Here is a 21,932-nt window from a genome sequence, read left to right on the forward strand (position 1 = left end):
TCAAGCTGGGCACACTGGGTCATGCCTGTAACCCTAGCACTTCGGGAGGCTGAGGTGGGAGGATCACTTGCACCCAGGGGTTCAAGACCAGCCTGGTGGCCAGGCGCGGTGGCTCACGCTTGTAATCCTAACACTTTGGGAGACCGAGGTGGGTGGATCAGGAGTTCAAAACCAGCCTGGCCAACATGGTGAAACCCTGTCTCTACTAAAAATACAAAAAAAAATTAGCCATGCATGCCGGCAGGCACCTGTAATCCCAGCTACTTGGGAAGCCGAGGCAGGAGGATCTCTTGAACCTGGGAGGTGCAGGTTGCAGCGAGCCAAGATCGTGCCACTGCACTCCAGCCTGGGTGACAGAGCAAGACAAGAAAGGAAGGAAGGAAGGAAAGAAGGAAGGAAGGAAGGAAGGCAGACAGACCAGTCTGGGCAACATAGTGAGACCCTCATCTCAACAAAAAATAAAAAATCCACCAGATGTGGTGGTGCACACCTATAGTCTCAGCTACCCCATGAGGCTGACATAAGAGGATTGCTTGAGCCTGGGAGATTGAGGCTACAGTGAGCTGTGATTGTGACACTGCACTCCAGCCTGAGACCCTGTTTCAAAAAAAAAAAAAAAAAAGGAATTGATTTTCTCATGGTTCTGGAGGCTGGAAGTCCAACATCAAGGTGCCAGGGCAGGGTGGGTTCCTCCTGAGACCTCTCTCCTTGGCGTGCGGAAGGCTGCCTCTGGCTGTGTCCTCACATGGCCTTTCCTCTGTGTGTGCACTCCTGCTGTCTCTTCTTCTTCTTTTTTATCTTGAGATGAGTCTCACTGTGTCACCCAGGCTGGAGTGCAGTGGTGTGATCTCAGCTCACTGCAACCTCCACTTCCAGGGTTCAAGCGATTCTCTTGCCTCCCTAGTAACTGGGATTACAGGCACGAACCACCACGCCTGGCTAATTTTTGTATTTTAGTAGAGACAGGTTTTCACTATGTTGGCCAGGCTGATCTCGAACTCCTGACCTGAAATGATCCACCCATCTCGGCCTCCCAAAGTGCTGGGATTACAGACATGAGCCACCGTGCCCGGCCTCCTCTTCTTACAAGGACACCCATCCTATTAGAATTGGAGCCCCATCCTTACAACCTCATTTAATCTTTTTTTTTTTTTTGAGACAGAGTCTCACTCTGTCACCCAGGCGCGATCTCGGCTCACTGTAAGCTCTGCCTCCCAGGTTCTGGTCATTCTCCTGCCTCAGCCTCCCAAGTAGCTGGGACTACAGGCGCCCGCCACCACGCCCGGCTAATTTTTTGTAGTTTTAGTAGAGAGGGGATTTCACCGTGTTAGCCAGGATGGTCTTGATCTCCTGACCTTGTGATCCGCCCACCTCGGCCTCCCAAAGTGCTGGGATTACAGGCGTGAGCCACTGTGCCCGGCCCACGCCTGGCTAATTTTTTGTATTTTTAGTAGAGATGGGGTTTCACCATGTTCGCCAGGCTAGTCCTGAACTCTTAACCTCAAATAATCCATCTGCCTCGGCCTCCCAAAGTGCTGGGATTACAGGTGAGAGTCACCAAGCCCAGCCATAACCTCATTTAATCTTAATCATCTCTTTAAAATTCCCTTCTCCAAATGAGGGCTAGGGCTTCAACATTTTAATTTGGGGGCTTGGGGATACAATTTAGTCCATAACATCCCCCAAAAAGAGTTTGGTCTATTTTCCTGTCAGTGGGTATAGGAAAAAAAGAGAGAGAGAGAGAGAGAGAGAGAGAGAGAGCTTTTTGGTCTAGAAAGTACAGTGGGATCAGATTGGCCAAGCATACAGAGGGAGGACAGGAGCCAGGAGAGCCTAGCTGCTGAGCTCTCCTCTCGAGCAGTCTCTTGGGGCTGGGGTTAGGGTTTAAGCAGGCAGTGGGCTGCCTGGCCACAGGACCCACGCTTATATGGGAGAGCCTGGGAATGGTCCCCTTTGCCCCTTTCTTTTTTTTTTTGAGACGCAGTCTTGCTCTGTCGCCCAGGCTGGAGTGCAGTCGCTGGATCTCAGCTCACTGCAAGCTCTGCCTCCCGGGTTTACGCGATTCTCCTGCCTGAGCCTCCCGAGTAGCTGGGACTACAGGCACCCACCACCGCGCCCGGCTAATATTTTTGTATTTTTTAGTAGAGACGGGGTTTCACCATGTTAGCCAGGATGGTCTCAATCTCCTGACCTCGTGATCCGCCCGTCTCGGCCTCCCAAAGTGCTGGGATTACAGGCTTGAGCCACCGCGCCCGGCCTGTCCCTTCCTTATCTCCACTCTAGGGTGCATCCTGGTGTGCTGCTAGCTGGCATATGCAAGGTGGGTAGCAGTCCTATGGGTGCCTGGGGGCAGTGCCCTGGATCATGCCTCCACCACTCCCCACTTTGTGTCTTGGACAGCTTGTTGAGGAATTTCACTCTGGTGACCCAGCACCCGGAGGTGATTTACACAAACCAAAATGTTGTCTGGTCGAGATTTCAAACCATCTTCTTCACCATCTCTGGTCTCATCCGTTACGCACCAGTGTTCAGAGACTATGTCTTCCGGAGCATGCAGGAGTTCTACGAGGACAACGTGCTCTACATGGAGATCAGAGCCAGGCTGCTGCCGGTGAGCCCAGCTCTCCTCTCCGCTCCTCCCACCTCCTTTGCTCTGGCCTGACTCAGATCTTAGCTGGTAGAAGACTGAATGCTCATGAATTGACCACCCAGGTCTCTGGTGCAGGGGGTCATGTGCCTTTCCAGGGGCCACCATGAGCAAGGAGACCTGAAATGGACTGGGCAGTCTCCAGCAAAACCGGGAACACATCCCGCGTTGCCCTTTGCCCCCTGTTTCTCATGGTTCCCCATTCTCCCCTCTGCCGTGATACCCAGGGCCTTGTGACACGAGCTGAGAAGGAGGAGAACTGGGATAGAGCCATCTTAGGGGCCAAAAGAAGGGGTTTCAAAAATAAAGGGAGCCACATGGCAGGGTGAGGGCAAGAAACATGCAGATGGATAATCACCCATGAGATTTGAAAATTACAAGGTCACCTTTGAGCAGTTTCAGTAACATGCTGAGAAGAGAAACCCCATTTCTGGAAGTAGAAAAATGAAATACACAGCTGGGCGTGGTGGCTCACACCTGTAATCCCAGCACTTTGGGAGGCTGAGGCAGGCAGATCACAAGGTTAGGAGTTCGAAACCAGCCTGGCCAACATGGTGAAACCCCATCTCTACTAAAAATACAAAAAATTAGCCGGGTGTGGTAGCAGGAACCTGTAGTCCCAGGTACTCAGGAGGCTGAGGCAGGAGAATCGCTTGAACCTGGGAAGCAGAGATTGCAGTGAGCCAAGATTGCGCCACTGCACTCCAGCCTGGGTAACAGAGTGAGACTCTGTCTCAAAAAAAAAAAAAAAAAAAAGAAAGAAAGAAAAATGAAATACAGGTGATGAATTGGAGCCAGGTTTGGCTGATTAAAGGCTCTGACTGTGATTTGAGAGAAAGAACATTGAGATAACTGGAAGGAACCACAGGGGCCACAGGTTTCTTTTTAGGATGGAGAGACTTATTTTGCACCCAGAAGGAAGAAGTGTGGAGAGGTTAAAAAGAGAGGGGAGGCCAGGCGCATTGGCTCACGCCTGTAATCCCAGCACTTTGGGAGGCTAAGGCTGGTGGATCACTTGAGGCCAGGAGTTTGAAACCAGCCTGGCCAACATGGCGAAATTCCATCTCTACTAAAAATACAAAAATTAACTGGTGGCTGGGCAAGGTGGCTCACGCCTGTAATCTCAGCACTTTGGGAGGCCGAGGCGGGTGGATCACGAGGTCAAGAGATCGAGACCATCCTGGCCAACATGGTGAAGCCCTGTCTCTAATAAAAATACAAAAATTAGCTGGGCGTGGTGGCGCATGCCTGTAGTTCTAGCTACTTGGGAGGCTGAGGCAGGAGAATCACTTGAACCTGGGAGGCGGAGGTTGCAGTGAGCAGAGATTGCGCCGTTGCACTCCAGCCTGGTCAACAGAGTGAGACTCTGTCTCAAAAAAAAAAAAAAAAAAAAAAAATAGCTGACCTGGTGTTGTGTGCCTGTAATACCAGCTACTCGGGATACTGAGGCGGGCGAATCACCTGAACCCAGGGGGAGGAGCTTGCAGTGAGCAGAGATCCTGCCATTGCTCTTCAGCCTGGATGACAGAGCGAGACACCGTCTCAAAAAAAAAAAAAAAAGAGAAAAGAAAAGAAAAATATTTTGATTTTAAGGAAGGAAGTTTGGAGAGAGTGAAATGGAAAGGAGTAGAAAGAGTCCAAAAGAAGGGAGCATCATCAAAAAAGATCTGATTTTTGGGTCTTGCATTTTGGCCAGAAGCAAACGATAACTGAGGTTAGGTACTCTGAGATGGACTGACCCCAGGTTCCATGTTGGTGGGGAGGGATGTTTCGAGGACAGCAGTCCTAGGTGCTCACATACTGCTAGAGATTTATTTCAGTGAGTTTACTGGAGAGAAGTTTCCTGAGGATGTTTTTGCTGGGCTGAGGGAGATGGGGTTTTGTGGGAGTGGGCAGGATCCCTGGGTGTTCTGTGTGGTGAGCTTATAAGGGTTTGAACTGGTTAAAGGTTTTCGGTGGCTTGAAGAAAGTCACCTTTGGTGGAGTCTTCTCCACCTTGTATCCAAGATAGTCTGCTCGTTCATTTACATATTGATCGGGTACACGAATGACTTGGGGATTGACTGTTAAGCTTGTGGAAAGGCCCACTCGGTGGCAGTATTTTAGTTTTGTTAGCATATTCTGTAGTCATTTATAGGCTCCGAAGTTTATCGTTTGTAGACCCAGACATGATAGGGCACCGCAGGATCAACACACACTGAACAAATTCATAAGGGATAGATGTGTAAACAAGAAAGTCAGAATGCTGTTATCATTCGGACCAGACACTTACGCTTCATCAGGAAATTCTCCTCTTTTCTTTTCTTTCTTCCTCTATTTTTTTGACAGAATTTCTCTCTGTTGCCCAGACCGGAGTGCAGTGGCATGATCTTGGCTCACTGCAACCTCCACCTCCCAGGTTCAAGCGATTCTCATGCCTCAGCCTCCCGTGTAGCTGGGACTACAGGTGTGCACCACCATGCCTGGATAATTTTTTTTTTTTTTTTGAGACAGAGTCTTGCTCTGTTGCCCAGGCTGGAGTGCAGTGGTGTGGTCTCGGCTCACTGCAAGCTCCTCCTCCCAGGTTCACCCCATTCACCTGCCTCAGCCTTCTGTGTAGCTGGGACTACAGGCGCCCGCTACCACGCCTGGCTAATTTTTTTTGTATTTTTAGTAGAGACGGGGTTTTACTGTGTTAGTCAGGATGGTATCGATCTCCTGACCTTGTGATCCGCCCGCCTTGGCCTCCCAAAGTGCTGGGATTACAGGCGTGAGCCACTGTGCCCAGCCTTTATGCCTGGCTAATTGTTTATATTTTTAATAGACGGGGTTTCACCATGTTGGCCAGGTTGGTCTTGAGCTCCTGACCTCAGCTGATCCACTTGTTATTCCAGTTATTCCAGTTTGTGTGTCTCAACTCTCCCTTTGCTTGGCATCCTGGACTGACCCACCTTTTTCCTTAGATTTTTTTTTTTTTTTTTTTTTTTTGAGGTAGAGTTTTGCTCTTGTCGCCCAGGCTGGAGTGCAATGGCACCATCTTGGCTCACTGCAACTTCTGGCTTCTGGGTTCAAGGGATTCTCCTGCCTCAGCCTCTGGAGTAGCTGGGATTACAGGCATGCGCCACCATGCGCAGCTAATTTTTGTATTGTTAGTAGAGATGGGGTTTTACCATGTTGGCCAGGCTGGTCCTGCACACCTGACCTCAGGCGATCCACCCACCTCGGCCTCCCAAAAATTACAGGCGTGAGCCACCATTCCTGGCCTTTTCCTTAGGTATGTTAATACCCTTGGTGAGTTTAGCAGCAGGGCTCGATCCTGGAGAGAGTCTGATCTCTTGTGTGGTCTGCATGTCTCCACTAGGATCTGTTGCCTGTTTTCTATTTTAACTGAGTGCAGTTATATTTCCATTTCTGAGTTCTTTAGAAGTGGGAGGGGAACATTACCTTTCCCTCTCAGTGGAGCTTTCATCAGTTTTGTGGACAGAGCAGACAGATAAGACACAGTACACAAATCATCCTTTTAAAAGAAGGCCGGTGGCGGTGGCTCAAGCCTGTAATCCCAGCACTTTGGGAGGCGAAGTGGAGGGTGGATCACAAGGTCAGGAGATCCCGAGACTATCCTGGCTAACATGGGTGAAACCCCGTCTCTACTAAAAAGAAAAATACAAAAAAAAAAAAACTAGCGGTGTGATGAGAGCCTGTAGTCCCAGCTACTTGGGAGGAGGCTGAAGTGGGAGAATGGCGTGAACCGAGGCGGAGGCTTGCAGTGAGCAGATCGGCGCCACTGCACTCCAGCCTGGGAGACACAGTGAGACTCCGTCTCAAAAAAAAAAAAAAAGAAAAAGAAGGGTCTCATCTTTTATTGAGAAAAAAGAACTTTAGGCTGGCAAAATTGATGACCCTAACTGCTCCTAGCCTAGGTAGGCTGAAAGAAACTGCACTTCCAGAGCAGGCGATTCTTGTGTTTGTTTGTTTGTTTGTTTTTGAGAGGGATTCTCTGTTGCCCAGGCTGGAGTGAAGTGGCGTGTCTTAATGCTGCCTTGCCTCGCCTCGGGTTCAGAGTGATTCTCCTGCCCTCAGCCTCCCGAGTAGCTGGGATTACAGGTGTACACCACCACACCCAGCTAATTTTTCTATTTTTAGTAGAGATGGGATTTCACCATGTTGGCCAGGCTGGTTTCGAACTCCCGACCTCAAGGGATCCACCTGCCTTGGCCTCCCAAAGTGCTGGGATTACAGGCGTGAGCCACTGCGCCTGGCTAATTTCTATTGGAAGCCTCTCTCCAGGGCTGGACTCCAGTCCACCGAGGCTCACCCTTCTTTCCTGAGCAGTTTCAGCCCTGCCCAGTTGGCAGGTCAGCAGCCCCTTCCTTCGTGCTTTCTGGGACCATGGCTTTCCACTTGCCTCCTTCCTTTGTTCCCTATAATGTTTCTTTTCGGTAGCCTGAATGCATTGCTTTGTGTTATTTATGCCATAACGTATAAGCCTTGATTTTCCAACTAAATTGTGACTTCAGACCGACCCAGATCTTACATAGCCTGGTATCCCAGTAAGCCCAGTAGTGGTCATCAGGCATGTGGATGGGGGTTCTCAAATATTGGGGTGCATATGAAGAATTTGGAAGTGCCGTTTAAAATCAGGTATTGGCCGCCGGGCGTGGTGGCTCATGCCTGTAATCCCAGCACTTTGGGAGGCCGAGGCGGGTGGATCACCTGAGGTTAGGAGTTCGAGACCAGCCCTGACCAGCATGGAGGAAACCCCTGTCTCTACTAAAAATACAAAATTAGCCAGGCATGGTGGTGCATGCCTGTAATCTAACTACTTGGGAGGCTGAGGCAGGGAGAGTCGCTTGAGCTGAGGGAGGTTGCTGTGAGCTGGGATGCGTGCCATTGCACTCCCAGCCTGGGCAACAAGAGTGAAACTCTGTCTCAAAAAAAAAATAAATAAAATAGGCGGTATTGGCTCAAGCCTGTAATCCCAGCACTTTGGGAGGCCGAGAGCCCAGGTGGATCGAGGTCAGGAGATGGAGACCATCCTGGCGAGTCTGGTGAAACCCGTCTCTACTAAAATACAAAAACTAGCCCGAGGCGAGGTGAGCCTGTGGTCCCAGCTACCGGGGAGGCTGAGCAGGAAGATAAGCGTAAGCCGGGAGGCTGAGCTTGCAGTGAGCGAGATGGCGCCCTGCACTCCAGCCTGGTGACAGAAGCGAGACTCCGTCTCAAAAAAAAAAAAAAAAAAAAAAAAAAATAAATAAACCAAATAAAATAAATAAAATCAGGTATTGGATGCTGACCTCCCAGGTTCGAATTCTGTGCTGTCTGGTAGGGTCAGAAAGCTGTAAAAATAACTAGCACCCCTCTCCCCGCCCCCTTCCTATGGATTCTAATGCAGTTGGCCTGACCCAGACCACACTTTGAGGGATTCCTGCTTCACCTTGACTTTTTTTTTTTGAGGCAGTCTCACTTGTTAAGCCCAGGCTGGAGTGCAGTGGCGCTATGCTCACTGCAAGCTGCAATTCTCTGCCTCAGCACCTCAATTAGCCCTGGGACCACGAGCGCCACTTCCTGCCAATTTGTATTTTTAGAGCGGGGTTTCACCATGTTAACTTCAGGATGGTCGCCGCTCTCCTGACCTTGTGATCTGCCGCCTGGCTTCCCAAGGTGCTGTAGAGGATTATGAAGCCACCGGCATCGGCATTATTTTTTTTTTTTGAGACAGAGTTTCCTCTTATTGTCGAGCTGGAAGGTCTAATGGCGTGATCTCGGCTCACTACTGACACCTCTGCCTCCTGAGTTCAGAGCAGTTTAGCACTGGGTCGGCCTTCAGTAGCTGGGATTACAGGCATGCACCTGCATGCTACAGCCTATCTTGTTACCCAGTAGAGACAGGGACCTCCGCCTGTTGGTCGAGCTGATCTCGAACCGACCTCAGATGATCTGCCTGCCTCAGCCTCCCAAAGTGCTGGGATTACAGGCGTGAGCCACCACGCCTGGAGAAATGGGGTTTTACCATATTGCCCAGGCTGGTCTGAACTCCTGAGCTCAGGAAATACACCCAGGTCGGCCTCCCAAAGTGCTCGGATTACAGATGTGAGCCATGCCCAGCTATTAATTCATCTTATTGATGTCGAAACTAAAGCTTGGAAAGGTCAAAGAGCTTGATGAAGGTCACACAAGTAGTAAGGGGTGACTGGACCCAGACCAGGGCTCCTAAATTCGTCGCTTTCCTCACCACGCTGGGCTCTCTGCGCGTCTTAATAGCCACGCCCGCCTCAAATGGAGATCCCAGAGGGCATCTGGCTTCAATTTTCCTTTTTCCAGAGGGGAGATGGAGTCCCTGGAATGGAACTGGGCCCTGGTAGGGGAGAACTTCCTGTTGGGCAAATCCTGACAACTGTCTTGGTGTGGGAGTACATAGGGAACCCCGACCCTTGCAGAACCCTGGGATCTTCCGTGGGTGGAGGGGAAGAGGATAGAGGAGGGGAGGGAGGAGACGCTCAGCAGAGACTTTCATCTGGAGCCTGGTGGGGAGGCATGTGGGAGAAGTTGCTGAGCGGTTGGATCGGAGGGAGGAAGAGAAGGGCCAGAGCACTGGCTTCCTGTTCCATCTTCCCCCTTGTTCTGCAGGTGGCCATTTTCTCCTTCCAGAGCCCGAGGTGGAGAGACTTGGGGGCCTGTCCAGCTCCAGTCCTCTGTCTTCACTCTGCCTGCCTCTGTCCGTCCCCCAGCCAGCCTTTGGAGAAGGTGCAGGGCTGCTAGGATTTGGGATTCTGGTGGAGGGGGAGGGGGAGGGGATGTGACCATTTGTTCGGGTCTGGCCCTGGAACAAAGGCTTTTGCCACGGAGAGTCTAGGTCTTAATGCCCCCCATTAGCCAGAGTGGGGGCCCATCAACACATTAACAACTAAAAACAGTCTTCACTGGAATCCTTTTGCTGAGCCGCCTCCCCTCCGCCTGCCTGGTGGCAGGCTAATTCCGGCGGGGGCTGCTGTGGACGGACTATCCTGGCCGCTGAGCCTCCCATTGTGTTCCTAATACTCAGTAACAAAGGCTGCTCGCCGGTAGCAACAGTCGCTAGGCGGGTCTTATCTCCTGGGCTCCGGCCCCTTCCCCCACGGCAGAGTCTGAGGCCCAGACTGGGTCCCCCGAGTCTTTAGCATGGGGCTCTTCCAAGACCCCAGAGGGTTATCCGCAGGGGATGGCCCTGCTGGCACTTGTGGAGGGGAGAGCTTATGGGAGACACGTCGGTGGCAGAGAGAACCTGTGACAGTCATTCCCAGACGTTTTCTAAGACTTGTCATTCATATAATAAGCATTTCTAGTGCTCCCCATACCCGTGCTCCCCAGCCCCCATGCTTTTGCCTGGATTCTTAGCAGACCCTTCATTCAAAATTCCATTTGGTTCCTTGCTGAATGAAGCGACCCCTGTGTCATGTTGCTGGTGTCACTTTACGAGAACACGCACCCTCTTAACTGCTCCCTTTTTGACAGGACTCGTCTGACTCTGCTGTCATTGTGCTATTTACTTGCCTGTCACATTGGAACAGTGGCAGATCTTCACCCCAGCCCTACAACCACCTGGGAGGTTACAAACACCAAGCTTCTACCCCACAGATTCTGATTTGGTTGCTCTGGGGTGGGACACAGGCATTTTTCCTCTCCTTGAGTGATGCCAATGTGCAGCCGAGGCTGAGATGTCACTCTAGTGACTGTCACCTTTCTACAGGAGGGGGCAGGGGCCTCCTGATGACAGGAGACACCTCAGGGCAAGCAAAATTCTGAAATGTGGTCGGCCTCCAGCCCCACTAATTATGCAGGGGGGCTGAGTTTCTCATTTTTTTTTTTTTTTTTTGAGACGGAGTCTCGCTCTGTCGCCCAGGCTGGAGTACAGTGGCCGGATCTCAGCTCACTGCAAGCTCCGCCTCCCGGGTTCACGCCATTCTCCTGCCTCAGCCTCCCAAGTAGCTGGGACTACATTAGCTGGGACTACAGGTGCCCGCCACCTCGCCCGTCTAGTTTTTTGTATTTTTTAGTAGAGATGGGGTTTCACCGTGCTAGCCAGGATGGTCTTGATCTCCTGACCTCATGATCCGCCCGTCTCAGCCTCCCAAAGTGCTGGGATTACAGGCTTGAGCCACTGCGCCCGGCCCTTTTTTTTTTTTTTTTTTTGAGGCGGAGTTTCGCTCTTATTGCCCAGACTGGAGTGCAGTGGTGCAATCTCGGCTCACCACAAGCCCCACCTCCCGGGTTCAAGCGATTCTCCTGCCTCTGCCTCCCAAGTAGCTGGGCATACAGGCATGTGCCACCACACCCAGCTAATTTTGTATTTTTAGTAGAGACGGGGCTTCTCCATGTTGGTCAGGCTGGTCTCGAACTCATGACCTCAGGTGATCCGCCCGCCTCAGCCTTCCAAAGTGCTGGGATTACAGGTATGAGCCACCGTGCTTAGCTTCGTCAAACTTTTAAAGCCTCAAAATCCTTATCTGTAAAATGAGACCTACCTCATAGTATAGTTTTGAGGGTTAAATGAGATTATGGCATAAAGCCCCCTGCATATGCCTGGCATACAGTAGAAGCTCAACACTTCTTAAGTGAATGATAATCTGGTAGTGAAAGTTGAGTGAAACTGCCCGTACTGGCCAAGTGCAGTGGCTCATGCCTGTAGTCCCAGCACTTTGGGATATGGTGGCAGGTGAATCCCTTGAGCTCAGGAGTTCAAGACCAGCCTAGGCAACATGGCAAAACCCTTGTCTCTACAAAACAAGACAAAACAAAATAATTAGTCGGGTATGGTGGTATGCACCTGTGGTCCCAGCTACTCAGGAGGCTGAGGTGGGAGGATAACCTGAGACTGGGAGTTCAAGGCTGTTCAAGATCATGCCACTGCACTGCCGCTTGGGCGGCAGAGTGAGACCCTGTCCCCCCCCCAAAAAAAAAAGAAAAAAAGGAATTCTGAGTCCTCGTTTATGTTCTGATACAAACCAGTTGTATGAGGCTGGGTGCGGTGGCTCACGCCTGTAATCCCAGCATTTTGGGAGGCCGAGGCGAGCGGATCACGAGGTCAAGAGATCGAGACCAACACGAAACCCCTGTCAGGGTCACAATTGGCCAGGTGACAGGCAGGAGTGCCAGGGGTCCCAGCCACTCAGGAGGCTGAGGAGAGAACGGCTGGAACCCTCGGGAGGCGGAGCTTGCAGTGAGCCGAGATGGTGCCACGCACCAGCCTGGCGATAGAGTGGGAGACTGCCTCAAAAAAAAAAAACACCAGTTGTGTGACCTCTACAGCACTCTGCTCCCAAATTTCCCTATGGTTCCTCCCAGCTTCAAACTTTTACTTTTCTTTTTTTTTTTTTTTTTTTTTTTTTTTGAGACGGAGTCTCGCTTCTGTCGCCCAGGCTGGAGTGCAGTGGCTGGATCTCGCTCACTGCAAGCCCGGGCCCCGGGTTAAACTTTTACTTTCTATGATATCATAGACAGTAAAATTTTATATCGCTTTATGTAAATCACATGTATTTTAAATAACTTCCCTAAAAATGTATAGTTCTTTATTAAACTATAGTTAATAATTAAGACAATCTAAAGCGAGTTCAGTGTATAGCAACTTTTTATATCACTTAGTCTTAGATGAATGGCTAACACCAGTTACTTGTACTTACAGATTGTTAGATTCTTAGACATTAATTCAATGTTCCTGAGGCAACTGCAGGTTTTGAGTTGTTTTTCTAGATCTGGTGATAGATTTGTAATAATAACATTATTATTAGTGGTTATCATTTCTGAATGTATTACAAATATTAATTCATTTGATCCTTGCAATAATCTTCTGAGGGATGACTGATTAGGGACAGACTGTGTCTCCACTGGGAGCCTGAATCTGGAAGGCTGACCAGAACTCCCAAGCCAGCTGAGCCCTCACTAGGGAGCTTGACTTCCTTAGGAGTGTCTGCCCACACTAGCTGTGAGGCCCTGAGGAGCTGCAGGTCTCCCTCACCCTGAGAGGGCCTCCCTCTCTTTGAATTGGAGTGCTGTTGACGATCAGATCCCATCCTGCGCCCTTCCTTCATGGGCAGCCTCGGTGGTGGTTTACAGGGCACCAGGAGACTAGGAAGGTGCTCTGAACGGCCTTTGGTGTTGGCAGTCCTAGGAGCCAGATCCTGTTCTCCAGGCGTTCCATGCTATGACATCAGCAGTGTGGGTGGGACCTTGGAAGGCAAAGCTCCCGGCTTCTCCAGTGATAAGCACAGGACAGCTGAGATTGAGGGTGTTGAACCACCGCCCTTGCTCTGGTTGCATCACTTGTGTATCTCTGCATACTTGATTAATCTGCCAGAGATCTTCTCTTTTTTGTTTGTTTTTTTTTTGAGACAGAGTCTCACTCTGTCGTCCAGGCTGGAGTGCAGTGGTGCGATGTTAGCTCACTGCAACCTCTGCCTCCCGGGTTCAAGTGATTCTCCTGCCTCAGCCTCCTGAGTAGTAGGGATTACAGGTGCCCACCTGCACGCCCGGCTAATTTTTGTTTATTTATTTATTTATTTATTTTTGAGACAGAGTGTCGCTCTGTTGCACAGGCTGGAGTGCAGTGGTGTGATCTCGGCTCACTGCAAGCTCTGCCTCCTGGGTTCATGCCATTCTCCTGCCTCAACCTTCTGAGTAGCTGGGACTACAGGCGCCTGCCACCACGGCCCGCTAATTTTTTTGTATTTTTATTAGAGATGGGGTTTCACCGTGTTAGCCAGGATGGTCTCCATCTCTTGACCTCCTGATCCACCCGCTTTGGCCTCCCAAAGTCCTGGGATTACAGGCGTGAGCCATCGCGCCCGGCCTACTTTTTGTATTTTTAGTAGAGACAGGATTTCACCGTGTTGGCTAGGCTGGTCTTGAACTCCTGACCTCAGGTGATTCACCTGCCTCGGCCTGCTAAAGTGCTGAGATTACAGGCGTGAGCCACTGTGCCAGGCCTCAAAGATCCTCTTTTAAGCAGAGTTGTCATTTGTTAATTTTTTTTTTTTTTTTTTGAGACGGAGTCTTGCACTATCACCCAGACTTGAGTGCAGTGGCACAATCTCGGCTCACTGCAAGCTCCGCCTCCTGGGTTCACACCATTCTCCTGCCTCATCCTCCCGAGTAGCTGGGACTACAGGCGCCTGCCACCACGCCTGGCTAATTTTTTGTATTTTTAGTAGAGATGGGGTTTCCCTGTGTTATCCAGGATTGTCTCGATCTCTTGACCTCATGATCTGCCCTCCTCGGCCTCCCAAAGTGCTGGGATGACAGGTGTGAGCCACCGCACCCGGCTCGTTAATATTTTTTAAAGTTTATTTTTTTTGTCTCCCTTCTGTTCTGGTAGCATGTCTCCACCCACCACTCCTCCAATATCTGTCTATTTGCCCTTGCTGCCTGGTCCTTAGTACTTTTAAAACTCCTTGTGGACAGCACTCTCCTTGAATTCCTATTTGTTTATGGAGCTCCTGCTCTGGTGCCGTAGGAGAGGAGGTGAGGAGAGTGGAACTGTAAGGATTCTACCCTGGAGGAGCCTCCAGTCTAGGTGGGGTGTGGGCAGGAGGCTCAGTAATGACAGGGTGGTCAAGGCCAGGACAGAACCCTGTTCTTCCCTGCTGTGAACCAGCCAGATGAGTCCAAGACAACTGCAGGTAACAATGCTGGGTTGGGTTTATACAATGGTTCTCCAACTTTCTGGTCCCAGAACCTCTTTATATGTTAAAAAATTTTTGATAATTTTGAACACCTTTTATTTACATGGATTATATCTATTGATCTATCCTGTATTCGCTGTGAAAATCAAGAAAATTTTTTTTTTTTTTTTGAGATGGAGTTTCGCTTTTGTCACCCAGGCTGGAGTACAATGGCACACGATCTTGGCTCCCTGCAATCTCCGCCTCCTGGGTTCAAGTGATTCTCCTGCATCAGCCTCCCAAGTAGCTGGGATTACAGCAAATTTTTGTATTTTTAGTAGAGGGGGGTTTCACCGTGTTGGCCAGGCTGGTCTTGAATTCTTGACCTCAAGTGATCCACTTGCCTTGGCCCCGCAATGTACTGGGTTGACAGGTGTGAGCCACCGTGCCCGGCCAAAATTAAGAAATTTTCTAGCTGGGCGCGGTGGCTCACATCTATCATCCCAGCACTTTGGGAGGCCGAGGTGAGCAGATCATGAGGTCAGGAGTTCAAGACCAGCCTGACCAATATGGTGAAACCCCGTCTCTATCAAAAATACAAAAAAATAGCCAAGTGTGGTGGCATGTGCCTGTAATCCCAGCTACTCAGGAGGCTGAGGCAGGAGACTTACTTGAATCCAGGAGGCAGAGGTCACAGTGAGCCGAGATCGCTCCACTGCACTCCAGCCTGGGCGACAGAGTGAGACTCCGGCTCAAAAAAAAAAGAAAAGAAAAAAATTCTAAATACAAGCACATAATCCATTATCGGCATTACCAGTCAGAATGATATCACACATGATGCAACTTCAGGAAAATTCTACTGTATATCCATGAGAGAATAAGAGTGAAACAGACAGTGAACCACGATTGGTGCCACTGCACTCCAGCCTGGACAACACAGCAAGACTGTTGCAAAAAAAAAAAAGTTTAAAAAAAATGTTTTTTTTTTTGTATTTTTAGTAGAGATGGGGTTTCACCATGTTGGCCAGGATAGTCTCCAACTCCTGTCCTCAGGTGATTTGCCTGAGGTGATCCGCCTCGGCCTCCCAAAGTGCTGGGATTACAGGCGTGAGCCACCGCACCCAGCCTAAAAATTTGCTATGTGCACAGATAGATGGAGGCTTGCCTTGAAAAGATGTGAAGCACCAAAGAAGTTAGACTGGGGGCTTATATTCCATTTTAACAACTGGTAGTAAATTGTGAAGAAGTGACAAGATGAAGGAAAAGGGGTTTGGGCTTCTAGGGACAGTACCTTGTGGGCAGGTAAACATATGGAGAAAACTAATGGAAGATAAGGTCGATTTTATAAGGCTGGTTTGTGCAGGCCCATCTTGGTAACAACTTTCTGTTTCCAGTGGTAAGGGTGATTCTTCTGGTATGGGAGAGGGGAGGGCAGCACCTTCACAAAGGGAAATTTAGGTAGATGAGGTGGGCAAAGAGTTCTTTCTTCATTTACTGCTGCTATTTATTTATTTATTTTTTGAGACGAGCCTGCTCTGTCACCTGCTGGAGTGCAGTGGCCGGATCTCAGTCACTGCAGCTCCTCCGGCCTCCCGGGTTTACTTATTCTCCTGCCTCAGCCTCCCGAGTAGCTGGGACTACAGGCGCCACCTCACCGCTAGTTTTTTGTATTTTTAGTAGAGACGGGTTTCACCGTTAGCAGGATGGCTGATCTCCACCTCGCGATCCGCCCTCGCCTCCCAAAGTGCTGGGATTACAGGCTTGAGCCACCGCGCCCGGCCCATTTACTGCTTCTTAATTGCCTTCAGCTAAAAATATTTCTTCTGCTAAAGTGGCCTATTTGGGGTGATGTATTCTGACCCCCTTCAGTAAATAATAATAATAATAATAATAATAGACAATACCAGATCCTGAATGAACAGTAACTAAGGTTCTCCCCTCTGGCACGCTCTGGCAGCCTTAAAGTTCAGTAGCCCTGAACTTTAGTGTCTGTGCCGGGTCAGGCAGTCAGGGAAACTGCCTGAGCAGAATGTGTGGCCTGGCCAGGTGCAGGGTATGGGGTGCTGTGTGACGTGCCACGCTTCATGGGGGCAGCAGTGGAAACAGAAGAGCAAAGACCAGCAGAGCGCCTCGCTGCCTGCTCTCCCACTGCCTGCTCTCCCACTGCCCCTGCCCAGGCAGCAGGGCGACACCCTGGCGATCAGAGAGCAGCAGTGCTGCTCTGTGGGCCTGGGGGAAAGCAGGGATCTGAGGGACTGCCCAGAGGCAGAGGACACATAGTGGCCGCAGCCTGCAGGGGTGTGGGAGGCCCCTAGGCTGGGAGACAGGAGTGAGGCAAGGGGCTGGTGGGAATGAGCAGAGGAGGTGGACTCCCAAGGACCCAGTTCCCGAGATGCCACAGAGGCAAGAGCCGAGTCCCAGGAGGAGGAAGGGTGTTTCTTCCTTAGTGAGGGGACAGCTCCTGGCCCCCACTGCAGGTCTCAACCTCGGCTCCTTGAACCCCCCATCCCCCCAGGCAGCTCTTGGCTCTGTGTGGAGCCACCATTCCCTTGGTCAGGACTAGCAACCTTCTCTGACCCATCCAGTCACAAGAAATTTCTTCTTCTTCTGGGAGTCCATGTGCTTCTTTCAGTGATCTTCATCCCATCACCCTCCCAACCCCTACCACCAAACCCAACCCAAACCTCAACCCCAACCCAGGGATCTCTTCCTGCCTCAGCCTCCCGGGAAAAGGGATCTCCTGCCTCGGCCTCCCGAGTGTGAGTTCTTTTTAATGGGTCACATCTATCTCTCTATGTTGTCCCTCCTGAGGGCAGCTATCTTGTCTATTAGCATTTTTCATCCCTTCCAATGCCCTGTTCCTTTTACATCATAAGGGCTTCATTGATGGCCATGGTAGTGAACCCCATAATCTCCATATTATTGCTCTCTATCTCCTTCACCCCACAGTCTCTGCAGAAATTCCCACATCTTTTTTTTTTTTTTTTTTTGAGGTGGAGTCTTGCTGTGTCACCTGTGCTGGAATGCAATGGCGCCATCTCACTGACTGCAACCTCTGCCTCCTGCTCGCTTATCTCCTGCCTCAGCCTGGCCCAGCTGGGACTATAGGCACGCACCACCACACCTGGCTAATTTTTGTATTTTTAGTAGAGACAGAGTTTCACCATATTGGCCAGGTTGGTTCTCTCAACTCCTGATCTCAAGGATCCACCCGGGCCAGCCTCCCAAAGTGTTGGGACACAGGCGGAGCCAATCACTTCAGCCTCTTTCAGTTTTTTTTTTTTTTTGAGATGGAGTCTTGCTCGTCGCAGCCTCGGGTTGCAGGCTTTGATTCCTCAGCTCACTGCAAGCCTCGGCCTCCGGTTCATTCTCCTGCCTCAGCCTCCCGCTGGGACTACACTGGCCACCTCAGCCTTCAGCTAGTGTTTTGTATTTTAGTAGAGACGTTTCACCATAGCTAGGATGGTCTCGACCTCCTGACCTCGTGATCCACCTGCCTCGGCCTCCCAAAGTGCTTGATTACAGGTTTGAGCCACTCACCGCCTTTTTCTTCAGTTTTAATAACAGTTTTATTTAAACACAAAACGCACATGAGCTGTCTACTCATTTCTTCGCTGGCGCGAGCCTGGCGCTGAGCAGACTCTGACGGCCAGCTGGGTAGCTCTTCCGCGGACGTTTCTTTGCAGTTCTTGGAGGAAACGTGAGCAATGTCGGCACAGGGAGATCTGATGCACATCAGCAGTACTTCCAGCTCCTTGATGTTGTGGACCAGCAACTTCCAGAAGCCACCGGGCAGCATGTGCTTTGTTTTTTTGTTGCTCCCATAACCAATGTTGGTTGTCAAGATCTGGCCCTTGAACCTTCTACGAACCCCTTTGTCAGTACCTCTGGGTTTCCGCCAGTTACGCCTAATTTTGACGTATCAGTCAGACTGGTGCCAGATGAACTTTTTGGTTGTCTTTTTGACCATCAGGCTTCACAAGGGGTCTGGGGGTGGCCATGATGCTGAGGAGGAGATGGCTGTCACCTCTATAGGCAGTGCCAAGGAAGAGAGAGGGCCTTTTTTTTTTTTTTTTTTTGAGACAGAGTCTTTTAATTTTTTTTTTTTTGAGACGGAGTCTCGCTTCTGTCACCCAAGCTGAGTGCAGTGGCCGATCTCAGTTCACTGCAAGCCCCACCTCCCTCGGGTTCACTTCATTCTTCCTGCTCCTCAGCCTCTCCCCGAAAGGCTGGGACTACAGGCTACGTCCACCACCTCACTGCTAGTTTTTTGTATTTTTAGTAGAGACGGGAAGGTTTCACCATGTTAGCCAGGATCTGTCTCGATCTCTCCTGGGATCTTTGTGATCCTGGGCCTGTCGGCCTCCCAAAGTGCTGGGATTACAGGCTTGAGCCACCGCGCCCGGCAGACAGAGTCTTGCTTTGTCGCCCAGGCTGGAGTATAGTGGCGTGATCTTGGCTCACTGCAACCTCTGCCTCCCGGGTTCAAGCGATTCTCCTGCCTCAGCCTCCCCAGTAGCTGGGATTAACAGGCACATGTCACCATGCCCAGCTAATCTTGTATTTTTAGTAGAGATGGGGGGTTTCACCATGTTGGCCAGGCTGGTCTCGAACTCCTGACCTCAAGTGATCCGCCTGCCTCGGCCTCCCAAAGTGCTAGGATTACAGGTGTGAGCCACCACACGGGGCCTCGAGGGATATTGTTGATGTCCTTTCCCCATTACACACCTCTCCTCCCTTAGCTTCCTTGTCACCCGCCGACTCCCAGCTGTCCCCACTCTGCTCTCACTGTGTCCCCTTGCTGTCCCTGGTGGCACTGGCCACCTTGCAGCTGCTGCACCTGGAGTTAGGGAAGCAGTGCGGAGGTGAGCAGGTAGTGGGGAATGACGTCATTCTCAGATCACTCTTTCTGGCTTTCATCCTGTCCCTCCGTGACCTGTTCTTCAACCATTATGCAAATGCTTAATGGCCACCTACCTTCGCAGGTGCTAGGCGCCGTTTTAAGTGCAGTGACCCAGCAATGAAGGAGACAGGCGGGCATCAGGGTTATCCCAGAGCCAGCTAGGAATTCCCCATGCAGCAGCAGAGACAATGTCCCAGGCTGTAGAGGACCTGAACAAGGGAAGCACAAGTCTAGCCTGGCTGGACTTTTGGGAACAAGGCCACTTGGTCTCATCCAAACACAAATAAAACTGTTTTGTGAGTCCCCTGACCCCATCTACTTTTCCCAGAGCTTGCTGACGGCTGGGAAGGAGTTGGTTGGGAAGGAGGTGGCTGACAGCGGGTGGTTAGGAAGGAGGTGGCTGGGCAGGGGTGGCTGGGTAAAGGTGGCTGGGCAGGGGTGGCCGGGAAGGGGGTGGCTGGGAAGGAGGTGGCTGGGAAGGGTGTCTCTTTCTGCTCACCTGACGGCTCCTGGTTGTGCTTTCTTCCCAGGTGTATGAGCTCAGTGGAGAGCACCACGACGAAGAGTGGTCAGTGAAGACTTACCAGGAAGTAGCTCAGAAGTTTGTGGAAACTCACCCTGAGTTTATTGGAATCAAAATCATTTATTCAGATGACAGGTAAGAGAGAATATTGCTGAAGAGTTCGGGTTGGGAGACTGGGATGCAGGCAGAGCTGCTGGACTGGGAGGGGAGGGGTGAGAAGCGGGACTGGGAGGCCAGGAGAGGCCCAGCGCTGGTGCCAAGGAGCTGCGCTGTGCCTCTGTGTGTGAGCACAGTAGTAGGGAAGTGCGGTGACCCAGCAATGAATTGCTCCCTGAAGCCACTTCTAGTTCGGGTCTTCACCCCCAAACTGAAATGAAGAATGTGTGAATTTCCCAGATAATTCTCGGCTGTGACCCCACATTGGCCTGGTGACTCAGTTATGAGGATAATGGTTTCGCGTGAACGTTTGGATAATCGGCCCATTTTTTGGTTTCAATTCGCCTCTGGGTTCTGTGTGTGGTTGCATGTGAATCCTTGATCAGGGAGATGCCCTGAGGGCACTGGCTCAGGTCTGCATGTGGGGACCTCCAGTAGTGCCGTGTGCGTGGCCTGGCACGTGGGTGAAAGACCCACTCTTTTTCCCAAGGAAGCACAGAAAGCTTTGCAGCTTAATTGTCCTTCCGACTTTACCAGACAAGACCCCTTCCCTCAGTTTCAAGAGCAGCCAGTCTAAGGCTGGGACCTGTCCATGGTCTCAGCCGCAAGGGCAGCAGCCAGTGGGATCACTCGGAGTCAGGCACAGGGTGGGCACCGGAGGGATCCGGCAGCGGCTCCATCTGCCTAGCCCACCACGAGCCTGGGCTCTGGAGGGCATTGACTCCCCAGGAGCCTCCTCCTGTGCCCTGTCTTCCTGAGTGCCCCCCGCTTCCATGGGGCCTGGGGCCTGGAGGAGCTGAGCTCTGGCTTTGTGCCAGTCCCCCTAGGAGGGATTGTGCCCGTCCCCCTAGGAGGGAGCTTGCAGGATGGGCCCACGTTCTGCTCAGAGGCTCCCTGGTACCAGGTGTCCCTTCCCAGGGCCAGTGGCAGGAGGGTGTGAGGGCTGAGCTGAGGGTATCAATGTCCCCAGGTTCACCTAGGCTCCGGGGAGAGGCCATGGAGGGGTGGGCCAGGAAGGCTTCGTCCCCACAGAGCGGAGGATTGGAGCGGGAGAGCCAGCTAGTGGCAGGGCAGAGACCTTGAGCCCGTTGTGGGCTTGCGCCAGAGACTGTGTTCTGGGGCTTTCGTTGTCATGCTGCCTGCCTTGCCCCTGTAGGGTTCTGCAGTGCCCAGAGTCTTGCTGACTTAATCAGCAAGAGGCCAGATGGTTACTGGGTCCAGCCGACCCATCAGGGACTTGGGTGACCTGTGGCCCTTTGCAGGCATCCAGTGGACAGACAGCTGCCCCTGAACTGCATCCATGTCTAAGTCCCCGACAGAGATGCAGGGAGAGTCGGGAACGAGGCCACTTGGCCTCCTCTAAATGCAGACAAATGAAACTGTTCCTGTGGGTCCTCTGACCCCACCTACTTTTCAGAGACTACAGGTGCCCCCAGAGCCAGAAAGGATCTCTGAATAAGAATGGATTTGGGCTAAATATCTCTCAAGGGTCACAATGGCTTGGTCGGGGTGGGGTTAGGAGGACAGGGGTGCCTCAGGTTTGGGAAACGGCTCCTGCACACTGGGGGCCGGCCCAGCCCTGCACGGAGGGAGTGCTCTGGGGTTTGTGCTCTGTTGGTTTTGGGCACTGTCTCCCGGCTTCTCTGTCTCTCACAGATCCAAAGACGTGACTGTCATCGCAGAATCCATCCGAACGGCCATGGGGCTCCGAACCAAGTTCCCCACGGTGGTGGCAGGGTTTGATCTGGTAACCCATGCTGTGAACAGAAGGGCTGCCTGTTAAGGGGGCACGCAAGGATGCCTGTGTGGGCAGAGCAGCATTTCCCTGTGAAGGGAGCGCAGTGTGCCTGTGGTACCCCTGAAATCCCAGGGCCAGGCTCAGGCTGCTGACCCAGCAGGGCTGCTCAGCGCTGACCCTCTCAGAGGCCTGAAGGGGACGGTCATCACTGGAGAAGGGAGAGCAGACAGCCAGTTGGCTAACAAGGAAAGTTCCAGAATAAGGATGGCATTCAGGGCATTTGGACCACAGTTATGGGCTCATTCCCCATGGCCCTGCTTGTGCCCTTTTTTCTGTCCCACACTGCTCACCTA

At 51.4% G+C, this 21,932-nt stretch overlaps 1 protein-coding gene across 1 annotated transcript in view; it reads left to right on the forward strand.

Moving 5' to 3' along the window:
• ADA2 (adenosine deaminase 2) overlaps nucleotides 1-21,932 on the forward strand; it is a 46,793-nt gene that overhangs the window by 16,829 nt on the left and 8,032 nt on the right. Inside the window, 3 exon segments of the mRNA XM_017945107.3 lie at nucleotides 2,401-2,611; nucleotides 19,693-19,820; nucleotides 21,498-21,588. Coding sequence (XP_017800596.2) covers nucleotides 2,401-2,611; nucleotides 19,693-19,820; nucleotides 21,498-21,588 — 430 coding nt within the window.

The sequence above is a fragment of the Papio anubis genome, chromosome 16 (assembly GCF_008728515.1).
Source record: "Papio anubis isolate 15944 chromosome 16, Panubis1.0, whole genome shotgun sequence".
NCBI classification, from domain to species: Eukaryota; Metazoa; Chordata; class Mammalia; order Primates; family Cercopithecidae; genus Papio; species Papio anubis.